Source organism: Eptatretus burgeri, chromosome 1, assembly GCF_056783735.1.
Source record: "Eptatretus burgeri isolate ZD-2024b chromosome 1, Ebu_testis_v1, whole genome shotgun sequence".
NCBI lineage: Eukaryota > Metazoa > Chordata > Myxini > Myxiniformes > Myxinidae > Eptatretus > Eptatretus burgeri.
The window spans coordinates 40,450,106-40,472,804 of NC_140961.1; the positions used below are offsets into that span (position 1 = coordinate 40,450,106).

General features: G+C 45.4%; 1 protein-coding gene across 7 annotated transcripts in view; it reads right to left on the minus strand.

The window, feature by feature from the left end:
• The window catches only part of LOC147034316 (rho guanine nucleotide exchange factor TIAM1-like), a 162,154-nt gene that overhangs the window by 64,959 nt on the left and 74,496 nt on the right, over positions 1-22,699 (minus strand). For all 7 annotated transcript variants that reach the window (XM_085880582.1, XM_085880610.1, XM_085880615.1 and 4 more), the window contains one exon: positions 18,369-18,436. In XM_085880582.1, coding sequence (XP_085736708.1) covers positions 18,369-18,436 — 68 coding nt within the window. The remainder of the gene's footprint in view (positions 1-18,368; positions 18,437-22,699) is intronic.

Consider the following 22,699-nt stretch of genomic DNA (forward strand, 5'->3'; position numbering starts at 1 on the left):
TTTTCTTCCAAGATGACCCTCAAGAAATTTCATACTGATCGGATGTAGCGTTCTACATTTTCGAAACATATGTTTTGAAATACCTACACATCTCACATCGACCGAGCTGCGCGATGGTGGGCGTTCTCTCGGGTGGTGCCTCGCCTCCTGAAAATGTCGTGCAATTTCATTTTTCATTATTTAACTTTTTGTGCGATGTATTTTCATTTTACTGATCGGATGTAGCGTTCTACATATGCAATTATGATGCCATAACGAAGGTACCTATGACATCATACAAAAAAAAAAATCACGCACATTCCCCATGAGGAGTACTTGCCATGTGCCATGTTTCAATTTTTTCCTTTGTGTGGTTTCAGAGATAGAAGTCCAAAGTTTTTCCATTTTTCCAATAGGGTTGCCACACCACATGACCTATGGCATCATAATTATCATGAAAACATTCTGTTTGTGTCGTTGCAATAATGGTGAAAATTTCATCTCAATCCAACAAGCGGTTGTGGAGTGGAGAAAAACACGAAAGTTCTGTGCTTACAAACAGACAGACAGACAGACAGACAGACAGACAGACAGACAGACAGACAGACAGACAGACAGACAGACAGACAGACAGACAGACAGACAGACCCAAATGCAATGCCCTCTCCTTCGGCGAGGGTAAAAATACCTACACATCTCACATCGACCGAGCTGCGCGATGGTGGGCGTTCTCTCGGGTGGTGCCTCGCCTCCTGAAAATGTCGTGCAATTTCATTTTTCGTTATTTAACTTTTTGTGCGATGTGTTTTCATTATCTCCGCCACTTCGACATTCATACATGAAAAATAAATAAATAAAAACATCCATCGGCCTTGTGTTCGGAGTTCCTTCATGTTGGTTTGAGCTGTGAAAAGCGTCGGCCGACATTTTGTGAAAAATTGAATTTTGTCAGTTTTTCGCTTGACTTCAAAAGGTAAGCCTTTGTGGTTATTTTTGTGTACTTTATCCATGCGGAACTTCGTAAGGAACTTGGAACAGGCGTGTTTGTCCTCACCCGGTGATTCTACAAGCTTAACGGGAAACTAACCATGACCTTTTAAATGTGAAAAAACGAAATTAAACTGATGTTTTCATGGAGTTGGGGACACCTGGAACATATGACGTCAATAATTAATGCTCGGGTAACACCGCCTTGGTAAGGCCAGGATGGGGGTTCAGACCGGCTGTGTGGGTTTTAACTTCTAACCTCAGCAGCGTACGAGCGATCGTGTTCTCCTTTGTCCTTGCGGCTATTTCGAAAGCAGTTGTTTATCTTAATATGAACCGGGTTTGCGTTCGAAACATTTGGAGTTTCTCTTTGTGACTTTCAAAAGCGGCTGAAACTCCTCAAGAGCAAGAAAGAAGACGAAAGGCAAACGCGACATTGAATGGCTACATCGAGGAAACAGCCCTGGAGGGTAAAAGAAAAGTCTTCATTCTCCTACAATCCAGCCTTGGATTATGCTTCTGATCCAATAGTTGCTTACTTTCAGGTACTGTGATGTGAAGAAATGGACAGGAGAAGCTCCACGGATATGCTGCAATAGTGGCAAGGTTCGGCTGACCCAAATTAATGCTCCTCCTGAACCTCTTCGTACATTGTTGATAGTCGACACATCGAATGCAAGTCATTTCCAAAGCAACATCAGAAGATACAACTCGTACTTCAACATGACATCTTTCGGCACCACAAAGGAGATCAGAGAATCTGGCTACATGCCCACATTTAAACTGTTGGGACAGGTTTATCATCAGATTGGCAGTCTACAGCCGCGACCAAAATTCCTGCAGATCGACTTCATTGGTGACAATACAAAGCAGGCTGAACAGCGCTGCAACAATGGCATTCAAACCAAGTTGGAAGTGGTGTTGCAGTTGCAAGATTAAGCTCCACAAGGAAAACCACTATGTTCCGAGTCTCAAGTGTGCCATGGAGAAGATGACACCCGAGTGCAAAATTGTCATTCATTCAGACAAAACTCCAGCTGGGGAGCACGAGTGGCACTTCAATGCACACATCAACGTTGAGTACTGCCACTCTGTGAAATCCATCAAATATGTATGCAAATATGTCAACAAAGTATCTGGCATGGCTGTATTTGGCCTGACAATGGATGGGACTGTGCATGATGAGGTTTGGCAATATGAAATGGGAAGATACATCAGCAGCAATGAAGCCATCTGGAGGATCCTGACCTTCCCAATTGATGAGCGACATCCCACTATGGTTCATCTCAGTGTGCGCCTTGAGAATGGCCAGAGAGTGTACTTCACGGAGGAGAATGTACGTGAGCACACCCCAAGTCCCACAAGACACAACTCTCACTGCTTTCTTCAATCTTTGCCAGGATGATGAATTTGTGAAGAGACTGTTGTATCATGAGATACCCAAGTACAACATGTGGAATGTTGGCAGCAAGAAATGGGCTCGCCACGAAGCAGGACAGATTGTACCAGACCAGCCAGACATCAAAGCCAGTGATGCACTTGGCCGTGTGTACACTGTCCATCCTAATGATTTTGAATGTTTTTACATGAGACTGCTTCTGCAGGAGGTCAAAGGTCCAACATCTTTTGAGAACTTGAGAAAGCACCAATTGAGTGGATGCCACAATCTGTGAAACTTCTAAACAGGCTTGCCAGCTCAGAGGACTCCTGGAGGATGATACACACTGGAACAGCACATTGGAGGAGGCAGCTGCAACTCGATCACCATAGATGCTGCGAAACCTGTTTGCCATCATGTTGCAGACATGTGCCATGTCAAATCCTCAACAACTATGGGATAACCACAAGGAGAATGTGGCACAGGACATTTTGCATCATGCACAAGTGCAAAATCCTAACCTGGAACTGGATGACAGTGATGCCATCTCCAATCAAGCTCTTAATATCATTGAAGACAAGATCAAGGCTTTGGGTGGCTCTGACGTCAAACCTTTTGGCCTTCCTGACCCTCAACTTCCTGACCCCTGACCCTGACCCTTTCAACAAAAATCTGGCCAAGAACCATGATTGCCCTTGCAGTGACATCATCAGGCATTGCTGCCACACTGTTGATAGGAGGAAGAACAGCTCACTCGGTCTTCAAATTACCCTTAAATCTGGCAAGTATGGAGGCACCGACCTGCAACATTGGCAGGGGTACTGGCAAAGCTAAGCTCCTGCAAGAGTGCCGGTTCATTGTTTGGGATGAATGTACAATGTCTCACAAAGCTGCCTTCGAGGCTCTTGATCGCATCCATGCAAGATCTTCGACATGATGACAGAAGAATGGGTGGAGTGACTGGTGTTGGCCGGGGATTTTCGACAGACTGGTGTTGGCTGCTGGTCATTCCACATGGAACCAAAGCTGATGAACTGTTGGCCTGCCTCATGGCCTCATACATTTGGAACAACATTCAGCCACTCAGCCCAATGACCAACATGTGAGTGCTTCTGACAGGTGATTCATCTGCTGTGGAGTTTGCTGCAAGCCTGCTCAAACTGGGAAATGGAGCCATGGCATCTGTAAATTCAAGATGGAACTATCTCAACGAACAACATTGGGAAATCAGTTGCAACGCTTCAACAACTGCAAGATGTAGTATTTCCAAATGTTGCACATAACTTCCATGACCACAAGAGACTGTGCCAAAGAGCCATCTTGGCACCAACAAATGATTCTGCTAATTATACAAACAGAAGCCTTCTTACACAGTTACCTGGCACTATGCAAACGTACAAGTCGGTTGACACAGTACCAGACACAAATGAAGCAGTCCACCACCCCACAGAATTTCTTCACCCTCTGGAACCACCAGGTGTGCCTCCTCACAATCTGGAGCTCAAGATTGGTGCACCCATTATGCTTCGAAGGAATCTGGACCTACCAACACTCTGCAATGGAACATGTTTGGCCGTCAAGAAGCTTATGCCACGTGTCATTAAAGACACAATCACGACTGGCCATGCAGCAGGACAGGATGTATTCATTCCACACATTCCAATGATCCCATCTGACTTGCCACTTCAATTTCGAAGGCTCCAGTTCCTTGTCCGCTTCAGTTTTGCCACGAGCATCAACAAGGTACAAGGACAATCACTCAAAGTTTTGGCCTCAACCTGAAAAGCCCATGCTTTTCTCATGGCCAACTCTATGTTGGTTGTTCCAGAGTTGGCAATGGCAAAAAACCTTTTCATATTGACTCCACATGGAGAAACATGCGACATTGTCTGTCCTGAAGCTCGACAAGGATTAAAAAAAACAAACAATGTCAAACACTGTGATAAAATGTGGTGTGAAATCCTCAGTGCTGAAGAATAAGAAACAATGCTGGAGAAGAGAGGCAGAGAGAGAGAAACACAGAAGAAGGAGGAAGACAGAAGAAAACAAAGAACAAAAGAAGGAGAGGCAGATCGAAGAAGAAAGATACAAGAAGATAAAGAGACGGAAGAACAGCAAGATAGAAGAACACAAAGATGACAAAAAGCAAGGAATAACAAAATTTCAGAGCAGCAGAAATGAGGCAACATCAAGAAGAAAGACAAAATGCGAACACAGCAGCAATGACGATTTACAGGGCAACTGAAACTTCTCAACAGCAAAAAAGCAATGTTGGGGGTAAACACAGCAACAATGACTGCATTCTGCCCTCCCGTACCAGCGATCTCCCAGTCATTGTGTTGTGCTTCAGGTCGGTTGTATGGACTATCTGGTTCAGGGAGGACACAGTTCAAGCCTATGAAACCTTTGCTGCCCCTGTGTGAAGCGGGGCCATCGCCGTAAAATACAAAACACACAGGAAATGGTGCTTTGTGTTGAGGTGTGGCGGTGATGGTTATGGTTAACCCTCGACCAGTCAAAGATCCCGAGGGGGGTTAAACACGGCTAGGTAAGCCTTGGACTTATCTGCTGTCTCCCACCTGTCTCTCTTTCTCTTTCCTCCCACATACTCCCCACTGCCTCCCCTTCCCACCCTCTCTGTCCCCCCCCCATCTCTCTGCCCCTTCTCTTAGTATTCCCGTCAGCGAAGCAACGAGTGGTATTTGCTAGTGTGTGTGTGTGTGTATATACTGTTTATAGATAGATACACACACACACGTATATATTGTGCAGGGTAGCCCAAAAGTCAGGAGCCACAGGATTAATACTGTATTGTTCAAAGTAAATTTTTTAAAAATGCAGCTAAGAATAACAAAAAAAACAATCCTTTGTGATGGGAAAGAGAATTAATTAATTAATTAATTGATTAATTATCACGTGAGATGAATTACCACTCAAAGTAAATTCCAGTAAATGTTCCAATTGTCGGCCATTAACTTGCAGGCACTTTTCGTTTCTCCCCACACATGATGTTTGGACATCGTGATGATGCGTGATGCACGCGGACGGTCTTGAACACCTCTTATTTATTTAAATCCCTCAATAATTTTACAAAATCTCACCGAGTAATTGGAGCTCCCACTGACTATCTTTCATTGAATTCTGCAGCAATACAAGACTTTCCAAATGGGGTATGAATACTAAATGAGGCCTTTTTCGTGTGTGTGTGTGTGTGTGTGTGTGTGTGTGTGTGTGTGTGTGTGTGTGTGTGTGTGTGTGTGTGTGTGTGTGTGTGTGTGTGTGTGTGTGTGTGTGTGTGTGTGTGTGTGTGTGTGTGTGTGTGTGTGTGTGTGTGTGTGTGTGTGTGTGTGTGTGTGTGTGTGTGTGTGTGTGTGTGTGTGTGTGTGTGTTTACACTGACTCAGTCCTGCTTGCCAGGCACTTTTAACCGGCTGTTGCTTGCACAAAATCTGTCATTGAAATTGTCTTTTAAACATAACTTTCAGTACAGCATTTATATGGAAGAGTGGCTATTTTAAAGTAGTTAACCATAATTGTTCTGTTTCAACAGCACCATAGGGCAATCGTTGTACAGCCAGAGGAAAGTGACACTCAAGCTGTCCTTGGCAAAAATGGCACACAGTCTTCTCCCATCAACGCACAACCTTCTCTCCAAAAGAGCACCATTCTCTCCTCGATGTGAAACCTTCTCTTCCAACATCTCTCACTTCTTGCTCTTTTATTATTTTTTTGGCTCGTGCGTCCATCTCCTCCTTTCTTCCCGATTGAATTTTTTTTTCATTTGGCTCTGTTTTAACTTCTGTTTCTACGTCTGGAATCGTTTTACTTTCCTTTATCTCCCGTACTGGTGCTGTTCCAATTTTACCCTCTACTTCTGCCTCCATGATCTGTCCCATCTCCTGTATCCTCTTTGTTACCTCCCCATGGACAGCCACCAACTCAGCCTTCAGGTCCATGCGTCCCGCATCAAATTTTGCCACCAAGGTTATCCATGAGGTCAGCTTGGCTCGCTCTCATTTCAGCCGTCAGCTCAGCTCCCAGCCTCTCCTGCGAAGCCTGCCCAGCCCTCATGTCTGCGCACATTTTGGCCATCATGGCATTAACTTCAAGTCTTGGTGGCTCTCGGCTCTACTTCCACACTGGACAGATGAGAATCTGCAGCCTATTTATCTCCAGACTTTTGCGCAACATCTTGGAGATGACATAACCAAGTCGCTGATAGGCCTCCACAGCTTCACTCGATGGTGACTGTGTCAGTTCATTTTATGACAAAGGCTATCAATCTGATTATGTACAACCCAACATTGTGTTTGGCATTTCAATCTCAACGGGAATTGTTCACAGTCACTGAATACATGGTGTCAGACCTGGAAGTCTTTGTCTGCAAACTCGATGGTCAGCAGGGATACTCAAACTTGAATGATTCCAGATGTGCAATGTTCTCCTTGGCAACCATGACGGAGAATGTTTTGCCACCAAATCGAGATGCCTTGCATAAGCATATTCAGCGAGCCAATTTCCAAGCTGACATTTACAAGCAGAACAAAACCACCTCCTGAACAGAACCCAGATATTCCACCTCCTGTTCGACAGGGATGGAAGCTGATAAATGATGTGGTTGATACCCTGGGAATTGACTGGATACAGATGCAATCAGCTCAAAAACGCATTCTTGACCATTCATCCTGTGAATGCAAGAAGCCCATGTGCAGAGTAGGGGAGGCAGATGACAAAGGCTGCGTGTCTTTCGGCATTCCATGCACAGAACTGTGCTTCTGGAATACATGTCAGAATAAATACCGACCAACTCCCACTGATAACGATCATGTAGCATGTAGACTGTGATCCTGAGCACATGGGTGGAGAAGATAACAGGCTCGAGTAGTTGAAGATGACGACTTTCAAGAAGAGTCATTTTTCACGAAGTGTGGACAGTAAGTAAATGTAGTCAATGCGCCGCCTTAAAGCTGGTGCCATCGTGCATGTTTGTGTTGGCATCCGTCAGTCGCGGGCAACCAAATTTTTCATGTAACCCAAAATGATACTACAAATTTTGGGCATGAAGTGTGGGCTAACATGCAACTTCTGAAAGTGGGATAAATGAGAATAAATATAAATATATATATATGAGCTATACTTTCAACAATATTTCATCCTCTGCCAAGGAGTGGACTACAAGAATCATTTTCTGAAGGCAAGAACCTATAATCTAAGAGTTGGCTGGGCAAATCGGAGTTGGAGATGTGCAGGAGTCAGGGCAGTTAAATCCCAAGGCAGAGAAATCACTCACGGCCAGAGAGAGAAGTGAACCTCAAACTGTTGGTTGACAAAGAGAATCGAGCCTGCTTTCCTGGACGGTGCGCACCCCGCTCTCCTGGACGGTGCGCACCCCGCTCTCCTGGACGGTGCGCACCCCGCTCTCCTGGACGGTGCGCACCCCGCTCTCCTGGACGGTGCGCACCCCGCTCTCCTGGACGGTGCGCACCCCGCTCTCCTGGACGGTGCGCACCCCGCTCTCCTGGACGGTGCGCACCCCGCTCTCCTGGACGGTGCGCACCCCGCTCTCCTGGACGGTGCGCACCCCGCTCTCCTGGACGGTGCGCACCCCGCTCTCCTGGACGGTGCGCACCCCGCTCTCCTGGACGGTGCGCACCCCGCTCTCCTGGACGGTGCGCACCCCGCTCTCCTGGACGGTGCGCACCCCGCTCTCCTGGACGGTGCGCACCCCGCTCTCCTGGACGGTGCGCACCCCGCTCTCCTGGACGGTGCGCACCCCGCTCTCCTGGACGGTGCGCACCCCGCTCTCCTGGACGGTGCGCACCCCGCTCTCCTGGACGGTGCGCACCCCGCTCTCCTGGACGGTGCGCACCCCGCTCTCCTGGACGGTGCGCACCCCGCTCTCCTGGACGGTGCGCACCCCGCTCTCCTGGACGGTGCGCACCCCGCTCTCCTGGACGGTGCGCACCCCGCTCTCCTGGACGGTGCGCACCCCGCTCTCCTGGACGGTGCGCACCCCGCTCTCCTGGACGGTGCGCACCCCGCTCTCCTGGACGGTGCGCACCCCGCTCTCCTGGACGGTGCGCACCCCGCTCTCCTGGACGGTGCGCACCCCGCTCTCCTGGACGGTGCGCACCCCGCTCTCCTGGACGGTGCGCACCCCGCTCTCCTGGACGGTGCGCACCCCGCTCTCCTGGACGGTGCGCACCCCGCTCTCCTGGACGGTGCGCACCCCGCTCTCCTGGACGGTGCGCACCCCGCTCTCCTGGACGGTGCGCACCCCGCTCTCCTGGATGACGCGCACCCCTCTCTCTTGGATGACGCGCACCCCTCTCTCTTGGATGACGCGCACCCCTCTCTCTTGGATGACGCGCACCCCTCTCTCTTGGATGACGCGCACCCCTCTCTCTTGGATGACGCGCACCCCTCTCTCTTGGATGACGCGCACCCCTCTCTCTTGGATGACGCGCACCCCTCTCTCTTGGATGACGCGCACCCTATTCTTCCAAGATCTCTCACTTCCCATGCTTTTATTTTTTGCTTGTGTATCCTACCACTCTCTTTGCCGTTGGTTGCAATCTGACTGATGGGTGTGGCGACTTTGCCATGCCTGCAATGTCATGACCCACAACGTTCCATTGATTCTCCATTCTCCTCATGTTCCATTGATTCTGCATGAGCCATCTGAGGTACAGTACCTATAGAAAGTCGACTCCCCCTTTCAAAATTTTCACCTTTTGTTACCTTGTAGCCTGGAATTAAATTGCATAAAATCAGACTTTTCCACCTTTATTTACACATCATAACTCACAACTTCCAAGTGAAAAACAAATTCTGCAAATTTCAGAAAATTCATTAAAAATTCAAAACGAGAATATCTTGTTTGGATAAATGTCCACCTCCCTGGGTTAATACTTGGTGGAAACACCTTTGACAGCAATTACAGCTGTGAGTCTGTTGGGATAGGTCTCTACCAAATTTGTACACCTTGATTGGGCAATATTTACCCATTCTTCTGCACAAAACTGTTCAAGCTCAGTCAAGTTGCATGGGGAGTGTTGATGGACAGCAATCTTCAAGTCATGCCACAGATTTTCGATTGGACTTCGGTCAGGGCTGTGACTGGACCACTCAAGAACATTTATCTTTTTGTTACTCAGCCACTCCAGTAGCTTTGACTGCAGCTTCAGGTTGTTGTCATGTTGAAAGGTGAACTTCCGTCCCAATTTCAGCTTTCTTGCAGAGGGAAGCAGGTCTTCCTCTCGGAATTTTCTGTATTTTGCTCCATCCATTTTCCCTTCTATCCCGACAAGTGCCCCAGTCTCTGCTGATGAGAAACATCACCATAACATGATGCTACCACCACGATGCTTCACAGAAGGAATGGTGTTCTTTGGGTGATGTCCTGTGTTGGGTTTGCGCCAAACGTAACGCTTTGCATTTATGCCAAAAAGTTCCATCTTAGTTTTGTCAGACCACAAAACTTTTTGCCACCATGGCTTCAGAATCTCCAGAGTGGGTTTTAGCATAACTCCAACGGGACTCAAGATGGACTTTTTTTGAGTAATGGCTTCCTTCTTGCCACCCTCCCGTACAGGCCAGACTTGTGAAGTGCTTAGGACATTGTTGTCACATGCACACAGTCACCAATCTTTGACATAAAGGCATGTAGCTCTATCAAAGTTGCCATTGGCCTCTTGGTGGCCTCTCGAATCAGTCTCCTCCTTGCTTGACCATCCAATTTGGAGGAACGTCCTGATCTTGGCATGGTCTTGGTGTTATCATACACCTTCCACTTATTAATGATTGTCTTCACTGTGTTCCAAGGGATATTCAAGGCCTTTGAAATATTTTATACCCATCCCCCGATCTGTGCCTTTCCACAACTTTATCCCGGAGATCTTTTGAAAGCTCCTTAGTGTCCATGGTTGAGTCTTTGCTGTGGAATGCACTACCCAGCAGAGGAAGCATATAGGAACAGCTGATTTTATTCTGAAATAATCAGAATCACTACAATTTAACACAGGTGTAGGCCAGTTAACTTGGCATGTGATTTTGAAGGTGATTGGTTACATCTGAGCTAAATTGCAATTGCCATTATAAGTGGGGTGGACACTTATTGAACCAAGATATTCTAGTTTTGTATTTTTAATTAATTTTATGAAATTTGTAGAATTTGTTTTTCATTTGTAAGTTATGGGTTACGATGTGTACATAAAGGTGGAGAAAGTCTGATTTAATGAAATTTAATTCCAGGCTATAAGGCAACAAAAGGTGAAAATTTTGAAAGGTGTGTAGACTTTCTGTGGGCACCTTTTGATTTGATGGCCCTGGTTGGTTTTCCCACCAGCCTCACACTGCAACGCTTGCTGTACGGATTAAAATAACGAAGGACAAACAGAGGAAAGAACAAAAAAGATGATTTCACAGGGATGAAAAGTCTAGATACCACCAATGGGAGGGAAGTCAAACCGTCTATTACATATACACAATGCATATCTATTGCACGAATATTATGTCATGCTTCCATGAAACAAACAGAAGGAAATAAGTAACATTATACTAAAACGTTTTATCCCACAGATATAAACATTTATAATGGTCCTCAAAGCCCATACAACTCCCACTCCCACCACACCTCCACAATTCCCAAACATAATTAAAGCAAATATAATCACTTCAAACTTACCCTGTGCATTCACAAGCTCCAGATATGACCTTCCCATTAGTGTCAAGAAGCAACTAAACCAGATACGGTGTCTCCCTCTGGGAAGTCTACCTGAATGTTGGTGATGACGGCATTGGCTTTCCAATTGAAGATGTCCATTAAAAAAATCACCAAGGCTGTCATGTTCATATGAGGTAATCCCTCAAGATTCAAAGTCCACACACTGGCAGGGATGATCAGAGAGGTCGGGTAGAACACGGCCATCCATGGCCCTTGCACGGGTCAACATGGTCGGGGATTTTTGTAGTCCGGGCTGCAAAATATCAACTTTTTGGGCGAGTTGATTAGAAAATTCTCCAAATGTTTCATTATACAGAGGCATACTACTCTTTCACAGGTACTTTTCCAAAGATGTTGGGTGCTTGCGTGATGTTTGCTCTGTCGAAACCACGCCCAGCCCAAGCGGCTTGATGAGACGGAACACAAGGGTGTTCGCAAGGGCGTGAGTACATCTCAGACTGCCTCTTCGGGAGATTGTCTGCCAGAGTGCGGATTGCATTGGACCCAACTGTGCTGGGATACGAGGTGTAGGAGCGAGTCGTGCCGAGGTCAGAGGCAAGCGGCGCACAAGCCAAGGGCACGGTGCAGTCCTCAAGGTGTCTCGCAGCTCCCTATACACTCACACCACATGCTTCTGACAACACTGACACTCCACAACCCAACCCCTCATCCCCCACCCCTCTCCTTCAATGTTAGGAGACATAACCTGCGTGGTTGCATGGGGTAATGGAGGAGTCATCCCCGCACTATTCTGCTTCTTTCTCCTCATTTCTTCAGGTCTTCTTCTTCCCGGAATGAATGATGACGTCTGTCTGTTGTCTAAGTAAGACTGTCTAAGGGAAATACATACTTGGGGTAAGTCTGCTCTTCCATATCTATTTGCCTGCTTGTAAATACCTGCTTGATTAATTGCTTTGTCAATATGTGCTTCATAATATGATCACCTTGCGCACATGTAAATAAATAATTATTCTCTTTCAAATCTGCCTCGTTCGTATCCTTTCTGTCATTGATCCAAATAGCGTGTGCATAATCGATAAGACGTGAAGTTATGCCCTACTGATTGGCTCTGTTGATGAGCCAACGCTGCACCCACAGTTCCGCTCAGCCGTAACACGTACTCGGTGCGCATTGAGGGAGCAGACCTTTGTGGAGGTAATTAGGTTACTAAAAGGTAACACGACATAATAGGTAACTGTTAGACCGAATTATCCCAACCGGTGTCCGTGGTTGTTCAACTCATCAGGCCGCGGAGTTATCCGTGGCCTGCGACCTCAGAGTTAGAGGGTGAGCGGTGGGTCTGGCAACCACCCTGTGGACCGCGTCCGTACTCAAACCCCGACCCGCAACAATATTATATATATATATATATATATATATATATATATATATATATATATATATATATATATATATATATATATATATATATATATATTGTTTTTGCACTCTTTTTTTTGTATTTTTATTTATTTATACACATTCTCAAGAAGGCGGCACAATTCAATGATGTTGTGCTTGTATCTGAGCTTTCGGTTCTCAAGCTATCAAATTGCAATTTGTTCAGGGTGCCGGTGATAACTCGTTTTACCTTCGCAAAATAACCGTTGGATCTTTAACATCCACCAACAAATAATAGCCGATGGGACACCTGGCTTAATGTCCATTCAAGTGATGGCACGCTCACTGATGCGGCTCCCTTCTTGCAAATCACCAATCAGACATTTTATCGTCAGATCAGGAATCGAACCAGGATCTGAGAGCTCAAAAGTAAGTGCGCGCGCTCCCTGTGCATCATCCTATTGAGCACAGTTGTGAATCGCAACCCTCTCCGTCTTCCATGATCTGCCTCAATGCAGTTATCCATAGACAGCAGACACTGAAGACCAATGCCTTTAACTTTGAGAAAGGAATATCTAAACTTCGATAGGCTATCGGCATCCACACCCAACCAGGCACAGCAGTACAGAGAAAGAGCTTCCCATGGAATCACGAGTTCTGGGAAATTATTTCTTTATGCCTTCAGCAGATAAGTTTCTGCAGTGTAACATTTCCAAATATGTATTACAAATAATGATACATCACAGCCTCATGATAACTGGCCATACGCAGACAAGAAAGAAAGGAAGAAAAATATATCATGGAATCAGACATGCATACATCGCATGCAAACAGCAAGCAATATCGAGCAAATAAACAGCAGGTGTTCCAACCTGAAAAGAAGCACATCCCATTGAACACAAACAAATGGTTTGCGTGAGCAGAAAGTAGCACCAGACTGAATTCATTTGAAGTGTTCCAGCTCTTCCATGGAACCTTGCCTTTGCATACAAAAGAAAATTTAAAAAGGGCATGCTGCATTGGTGCAGATAAACTGGAGTTTGACAAAGACAATGCGACGGGAAAGAAGAAAACTTTAAAAGGAAGGATCATATTCGGTTTCTGACGTCCCACCTTGGCATGCACTGCCTGCCACCATGTGTGTTCCCTTACTGGACCGCGTGCCCATGGAATAGTCCAGCATGATGCTGATGAGCAAGCGATATATTGTAAATGTGCAATGAGTGCAATGAGTGTGGGGGTTTGTGCAATGAGCATTTGGGAAGCAATTTGAAAATTAAGGTACCACCCACCATTATATACATCTATGGAGCAGGCAGGGCTCACATCCAATGTTTTGACCACAGGGTGGCCTTAATCTAACGCTGTGCAGGCATCGTGTGCCAGGTGTGAAGTATCCTCCCATTCCATCCATCGGGACCATACTCTGTGCAGAGCGTTGGTACTGCCTAAGCAGTCTCCTGGGCTATTGGGCACAATCCTGGACGGGTCGTCACTCCGACGCAGGATACTCGAATGGCTCCATCATCCCAGCATGCTGGTACTCACTTTGCAGACCTCAAAAGGATGACGGGCCGAGTCAACCCAACCAGGTATTAATTCAACAGCCGAGCGGGATTTGAACTCAGGACCCGAGGATCCCAAGCCCAACACCCGAATCATTAAGCCAACACCAGACACAAGTATCCTCCCAAGTGGAGATTATCGAGGGCAAAATGCAGGGGTGAGACCCAACGTCGTTTTTAACATCACCTTGCATTTTGACATTGGGTGTGGCCAAGGGGTACGTGGGTGGAGTTTTCTTCTTCTTCTTCTTATTCTTTTTCATGATGCCATAAGGAAGCGCTTGCATGACCAACACAAACACCAGACTGTATTAAGTTATACGATGCTGCACTACCTTGCGCTGCAATGTGTCGTCCTAGTCAGTGCTGCACTATGGTATAACATGCTGTTCTGTACTGATCTGTAATATATTATATTATCATATACAGTACTCTAACGTGTTGTACTGCTTTCGAAACAGGCTAAGCTGCATTATCCTATACCCTCACGCACACTCGAGTATAGAATATAAAACCAATATAAATCAAAAGAAGACAAACATGAAGGTTCAAAAAATTAATAGTACTCGGTTAGGTATCTATTGAACCTTCGCTTATCCTCCCTTTGCTCGAAGTATCCATCTCCGTTCCAGTGAGGCGTCACAATTCATGGAAAAGTTGTAAAGTTTTCTTGTTCTCAAAGTTATATTCCGAGGGCTCTTTTCAGGATCGTCACTGAGCCCCAGGCAGCTTCCAACTGCAGTTCATTTGTAGTAATATTCCCAAGGATTATTTATACCAGGCATAGTGGCGTGCGCCTGTAATCCAGCGACTCGGAGGCTTGGGTTGGAGGATCGCTTGAGGACGGGAGCTCTGCACTGGGCTGTGCGATGAGAGGGTGTAGGGCATCCCGGAATCATGGCGAAACCCAATCCTTATCCCTGTGTCGCAAGAGGCGACCAGGGTTGCGTCAGGAAGGGAATCCGGCGTAAAACCTATGCCAAATCAGTACGCGGATCATAACGGATGATCCGCTGTGGCGACCCCTAACGGGAGCAGCCGAAAGACGAACAACAACAACAACAACAACAACAACAACAACATTCCCAAGGATTATTTAAAGATCTTTGTAAGGTTCTTTATTACCTCCACCACCAAAGGTGAAGGAGGTTATGTTTTCACCGCTTTCTCTGTCTGTTTGTTACTTGCAAAATCGAAGATTTTTCAAGTTTATTGGTTCGTCGATTTTGTTATTCTGTCTGTGTCTGTCTATGCCTGTCAATGCCTGTCTGTCGCCTACAGGTCATAATGTAAAACCGATCTTCACAAAACTTCACCACATGGCAGAGTTTATCATAAGGAAGAAGCCAATTATTTTGAGGTCAAAAGGTCAAAGGTCAACAACTTGGTTGAGATTTCTAAAATCCTCAATTTTGATCCGATTGACTTGAAATTTGATGAGGATTCATATTTCAGGTCACTGAGTTCAACCAGCCAATTACTGTTGAGGTCAGCATAAATCAAAAGGTCAACATAGGCCCAAGGTCAACAACTAAAGTGGTATTTCGAAAATCCTCAATTTTCATCTCATCGACTTGAAATTTGAAGAGGATTTGCATATCTAGTCACTGAATTCAACGACCAATTATTTGAGGTCAACGTAAGCCAAAAGGACAACATAGGCCAGATTTCTAAAGCTGTCAATTTTCATCCGATTGACTTGAAATTTGAAGAGTTGCATATTTGGTCACTGAATTAAACCAGCCAATTATTTTTGAGGTCAACAAAGAACAAAAAGTCAACATAATCCCAAGGTCAACAACTAAGGTCGTATTTCTAAATTCATCAATTTTCATCCGATTCGCTTGAAATATGAAAACAATTTATATTTCAGGTCAACGAATTCAACCGGTCAATTATTTTGGAGGTCCACATTGGCCAAAAGGTCAACATCGGCTGCATTTCTAAAATTGTCAATTTTCATCCGATTCACTTGAAATTTGAAGAGGATTTGCACATTTGGTTATTTAAGTCAATCACCAATTATTTTTGAGGTCAAATTTGTTTGATGCATTTTGCAAGTATCGCGCTCTGCACAAGGTGTTCTTGTTTGTTACTTACGAAATCTTTAGATTTCGTAAGTATATTGATGACTTCCGTCCTCTGTTTGTGTGTTTGTTTGTGTGTTTGTGTGTTTGTTTGTAAGCACGATAACTCGAGAACAGAAGAAGCTACCAATGTCAAATTACACCACGTGATTCAGGAGGGTGATGGCTAGCACTGATTAGATTTTGGTCTAATCTAAAGGTCAAGGTCACACTGAGGTCAAACATCCAAAACATTCGATTTTTGATGGTTTCGTACAGAATCATCGTAGAAACTTCTGATTTGCGTCGCTACCTTCTCTGGAGACAGCTTTTATAAGACAAGGTCAGAGGTCAAGTTGACGATTTCATAAGTACCAGTCTATGACTGCTTGTTTGTTTGTCTGTTTACAAGATATCTCAAAATGTTGTGGACGGATCCGGATAAAATTTTGTGGACAGGTTAGGTGTGTGACAAAGACGAACTAATTAGATTTTGGTGAAGATACGAATCGGGCTACTAGAATTTTTAAAAATTATTCTTCACCATTGAGAGATAGGGCCAAAAACGATATTCAGCACGACATCTCAAAAAGTTGTGGACGGATTTTGACGAAACTTGGTGGACGTGTTGGGTGTGTGGCAAGGACGCAATTATTTGATTTTGATGAAGATCTGAATCCGAATCTAGATATAAAATTGTTCGATTTTTAAAAGTGATTCTTTACCATTGAGAGATAGCGCTCAAAAACGATACATAGCCTGATATTTTAAAAAATGTATTGGGCCTGATATGATCTCTTGGTTCAGGCATTGCGTGGCGGAGGTATGCGCTCTACCGAGTTCCCTTCGAGTTATTCTTGTTTCTACAATTATCACTAGTACAGTTTCTGTGCTCTTCAGCTTCCATGGTCTTTTGACTTCATTTTTGAGATCTTGGTCAGTGTGTGTGTGTGTGTGTGTGTGTGTGTGTGTGTGTGTGTGTGTGTGTGTGTGTGTGTGTGTGTGTGTGTGTGTGTGTGTGTGTGTGTGTGTGTGTGTGTGTAAGAGTACAAGACTATACAGGATTAACCTGTTGTAATGGAATACAGCACATGGAGGTCGATGATAATACACCAAAATCACATATTGATGCAGGACAGTGCAGGTCGGTAAAGGATAGTGTCCCACAACACAGGTGACTGCAGCATAATAAAACAGAATTTGTACAACAAAGCATAGCGGCTCAATCGTTGGAGCATCTGTTCCGAGTTTGGTCGGGTCGACGGTTAGAACCCGAGCGGAGTCATACCGAGGACTTGTTAAAAATGCTACGTGATGCTTGCTTGATGCTCAACATTGAAAAAGCAAAAAAAGGACAGAGCATGGACAAACAACCATAGGTTGGCAATCATAGTGCAGGATTTGATTGTCCGAATGACCTCCTCCTGCGTTGAAGTTTCGTGGAAGGGAACATGTATTATCATTAACATGGTGTGGGTTAATAGATTACATCGTAACATGCATAGTACAGCAAAGTGAAAGTTAATGCAGTTTAGTGTTCCTGTTTTGATGATGTGCCCTAGTCTTTATCATAATAGTGAAAAGACAAACAAACTTAAATTGCACCCACGCATACCCAACATAAAGTGTGACGTGATGATGAAAATGCCGCATCGCGCAGTCCCAGATGAAGACCACTCTGTGGTCGAAATGTCAAACCTGACCCTCCCGTGCGGGGTGCCTCCATTTTTGGATTTGGATCTTCCATTGTACAATTGAGTTTTTGTTTGTATTCAGGAATGTCTCCATAAGTGATGGTGACATGAGATCTCAATGGACAGAAGAAAAAAAAAAAAAAAACCAATGAGGATGAAGAAAAGATAATCGATTACCCACGTAAATTAAGACACCGAGAGACGGATAATTAAGTTCAAGTGAGATGGACACAGCTGGCTGATGATGAGGGATAGCAGTGGTGTGGAAGTGATAGGTATGGATTAGACGAACGTGATTGGCAATTCTGCATGTCCGATGCATTATAAAAACGGAGGAACAGACCTAAACGAGAGGCAAAAGTACAAAGAGGAGGAGGCGGTGAACTCCACTCCCAATGTCGACAGGATATGACAAAAATAAAAACATTTATTAATAAAAAAAAATTATCTGCCTTGCTTTCTTGGCTCTGCAAAAAAATGGTTTCCTGGCTGCGTCAAGCTGTCAGATATCTGGCTGGACCAGCAAGTTGAACGCAAAACAAGGAAACCAGGGCGTAGCTACCCTCCGAAGGCCCAACGCAATCTTGACAAAATGGCAAAGAGCAAGCATGTAAAGCCTGGCTGTGGAGCTCACCTGAGTCCGGCTGGTGTCCACTGGTGAAGTGCATAGCCCGTTGGTGGTGTCCACTTGTACAGGGTGGGCTGTGCGGGTGAGCGGGGGAAGGGAGGAAGGTGGGAATGGACAGAAAAATGGAAGAAAGGTGAACGGACCAAGAGAGCAATCGACACAAGTAGAAAGGTACCGAGATGAAATCAAACTGCAAAGACCTGCCAGCTACCTTTCCTGCACACCTGCTGGTGATAATTATGCCTTGGGTTTAAACTGCATAAGCCCCCCCCCCCCTGAAGAGAGACCAACTCCTCCCCTTTCTCCAGCTTTCTGCCTTCCTTCCTCACACCCTCAAGAGGAAATGTACACTTAAAGTGACGTCATGAGTTCAGCTGACACAGTACGCAAGGTGACACCCTGGGTCATCTGACGAACAACATAGATGGTACACGTATTACGTAACAGCAAAAGGACCGAGGGAATGGATACCAACGTACATGGTTACAGGCTGTGATGAATTACCGTACTTCGAAGGATATTGGGTCCGATAGCAATTTCCTAAACTCGGCGCATCATGCTTTGGCCTGCGCACCGTTAAATCAGCACAAAATTGCCCTCAATCGACTGGCGCAGGTGCCCGGAGGACGATGATGCAACATCGCTTGCCATGCTTATAAATTCCATCAAGATCAACAGGATGTCATTTGGAAAGAAACTGAAGGGTGGATGGGGGGGGAGGAGCAGAAGGAAGAACCGAGGAAGTAGAACTGGGGAAATGAGATAAAGAATCGTTTCCCACATTCACTAGTTTACTATAAAACAACAAATCACAGGTTAAAAGAAAGCTGCAAACAGAAAATGAGTTTTAATTTGTTGTTGTAGATTGTAAGCGTCTGTTAACATTCGTTGTCGAACGTTGAAGATCCCATGGCGTCTTTTAGAAAAAGTAGACGAGCAAACTCTACGAATTCCAAAATGCTGCCAATGCCACCTCCAGTCGAGTGTCAGACCTGTCGAGCAAGTTCTTCAGACGTAACTCCAAAAAGTTCGCCCGGCCGACTCCACAAGAAGGTGGGAATAGTTATTATTATTATTATGAATTTTTTATTTTTTTTTAACAAACAGTAGTGATAAATGATACCCATTTCACTCCCACTTTGTAGATATGACATCAGCTGGAATAGTGCACCACTCGTCAAGAACAAGTACAGGTGAATTCAGCGGTGGATTGTGTTCGAGAGAGACTCTTTGCCCTCCAAGATGTTCCAGGGTGGTTTCAAAGTTGGAGCTTTGATCCATGGACGCGGGAAGATTTTCAAAGTGGTTAATCCTAATTCAAATTTCGAATTCCAAACATACGAGGGAGGCAGTGTGGTCGGGGGGGGTGTTGTCCCGCTGGTGGATCGAAGAGCCCCCGGTGGATCATAATTCTCCAATGTCACAAGAGCATGTCTTTTCAAAGCACGTCCTTCTCAGAAGTTTGTTCCACTCATGTATATTAATGTGGAAGACACCATAAAAGGCTCCAGATCATTCTCGTTGAACTCGATTTTCAGTTTCCTGCCGATGACGTCGTTGCCCATCAACGCAATCTCGAGACGGGCATTTCTCGTCAACAGTGGTTTGTTCCAAAGTGCAATAAATGTTGATGCAATTACTTTGAACAAATTGACCAAGATTGCATCTGTGGGGAATGTTGTTCTTGTATCATTGATATAATTATAAAGCTCCAGTTCCTCGTTGGACTACAAGATTGATTGAATGCACCTTCCATTGCAAACACACAATGCACAAAACGATTTGCATTCGAGTCCCCTTAATCCAGCCTGCCACGTCATCCTGGCCGGAAGAACCTTGCAACGTGGTATCCAACGATGCCAATCGGTGCTCAACATGACGACACATGCCACGGCTGAATATGGTAGTCTGCCACCTCGCTCTGTCGTAACCACCAAAAAAAAACCATGAACACAGACACGCACACATCTCACGAGCACAAACAGTGAAAAGTGGCACCAAAGTCTCGTGTTCAAATCAGTACGCAGAGGAGAATCGCAGTTCGGGAGACGAGTTGTTGACGATTACAACTTTGGCAGTGTTCTCTCACTGGAGAAGCCTGTCCCCAAAGGATTACAGACTTCAGACAAGGCCGTATCATCATCAGCTGCTGCACTGCCAGCCTTAATCTCAACCGACTTATCCCATCCTCTGAGGACAGAATCCAAGAAAAACCGTGAAATTTTCAAACCAATCGACTTTTGCTTCAAGTTGCTCGAATCGTCAAAAACAAGACACGTTCACCAGACAGGAATCCACCTGCTGTGTGTGAATCGTAGAAAAATGACAACGTGATTTGTCCACCCTCCATTCCTTCCCTTCCCACTCACCACAAACACCTTGCAATTCACGGCGCGCGATCTGAAGATTTCCGATGAAACAAAGATTTCATAATTATATACACAAGTATTTCTTTAAGGTAACAGCACAACTGCAAGCAAGATGTACGAGTAGACGTCGCGTTGGTTACTTCATTGTAAACCAAAATATAATCCATCCAGGTCGCCTGCATGCCGCTCGTGTTGATTAGTTGGGTAATTGATGTAACACGCGTGCAAATGCACGCACAGTTACGGCAGTTCGAAAGTTCATGGATCGTGAACAAAATCGTGCCCGAGGCTCAGGCCGCACTTTCCTGTTTGATTTAAAATCGGTTGGAGTAGGGTTTAGGACAAATTGTCGGTTGGCTCGCTTTGCCGATTTATGAAGTATAACAAGCGTGTCACCTTGCCACGCATACGCCGTTGATAATGAGCAAACATTATTTAAAAGAGGATTGTCCCGTATTTATCAAACATTATAAATATTGTGACGGCTGTGACTTGGGGTGGATATTATGCGCGTGCGCACACGCACGTACACACACACACACACACACACACACACTCCACTTTCTATCTCTCTGTCTGTCTTCCATTTTCTATCTTTTTCATTTTACACCATTCACTTTCACCCGCTTCAACACAAGGACTACTCACAAACCCATTCACTCAATGACACAACAACCACGGTCACAACCATGATCTCAGGACGATATAGGCGAGGACAGAAAGTGATGGAGTCTTCTCGCAAGTTCCATCGTGTACCACCACACTTATGAGCCTGTTTCCCAGGCGCAGTGTGAGTTCGCAGAACAGAGTTTCGCATATTCTCGCTTCGCTTTCGCACCTCACGCCTTTCTCATTCCAACACACATTCCCACACGTACGCTCCATCAGACCACAACGCTTCTTATTCCTCATCATTTCCCGACAGTCCATTCGCTCCGCAGCAGCTTTGAAATAACAAAATCTTGTGCACTATCCTTGACACCGGAGCCAATTCTGCGCTGCCTTCGAAACACCAAAACTCACGTCGGTCAGACGAGACCTCCGAAGCCCTGCAGAGCATCGCGTGGTTCGGACGGAGCTGCGGTGGTGTTCCTGAACATCAGAACACTGCCGTCGAGTGGAGGGAGGAAGGGCGAGGAGCAGATTCGGGCGCTGGGTCATGGCGACAGTCGCTTCAGCCGGAGTGGCCGCAGGTTCATTGGGGCATGTCCTCGTCTCCATTCTTTCTCGACCATCATTCCCTACATTCTTTCCCATTTCCACCAAAACTCTGTATCATTCCTCGGGTGTCTGGATCCAGTAACGTATTTGTGCCAAGTGATTGTTGCAAGTTTGCCGGGGCAGAATGATCAGTTGGAGTAGGGGAAAATGTGCATGTGTTTATATATGTGCTTTATATTACTTGTGGATGCAGTATCTAAATTCTCCAACCATTTCTTGCAATTTGAATACTTCCTGCTATTTCCTCTCATTTGAATTTCTCCTGCCATTTTCTCTCGTTTATTTTTCCTCATCATTCCTTCAGTCATTTCTCGCTCTTGCACTTCTTTAATAAACCGGCGGAGTACCCACCCTACGGGCGATCTTGTTCCAAGCATGCAACACGTTCTTCTGATGCATACCTTTATTTGGGTGATGCAAAGGTAACTAACAGCTCTGTAGAGGCAAAAAATAAATAACCCGGGTTACATGCATTTAGCAAAAACATACCTGCTGCTTACAATTCAAAACACCTCGCTGCACTGGAAAACTGCACTGTAAATGGTGAAGACTTGTAATACCCTCCCCCACATGGAGGCGGCGCTACACGATACACATTTACATAGAAAATTTGCGTCTTCCCCTTTCCCCCTCCAAGACCACTGGCAAAGATAAAAACACACCGAAACATTAATTAGGGTCATGCTGATCCGATGTAGCAAGTATGGATATAATCAGCCCAGAACTGGAGGAGTAACGTGTCACACA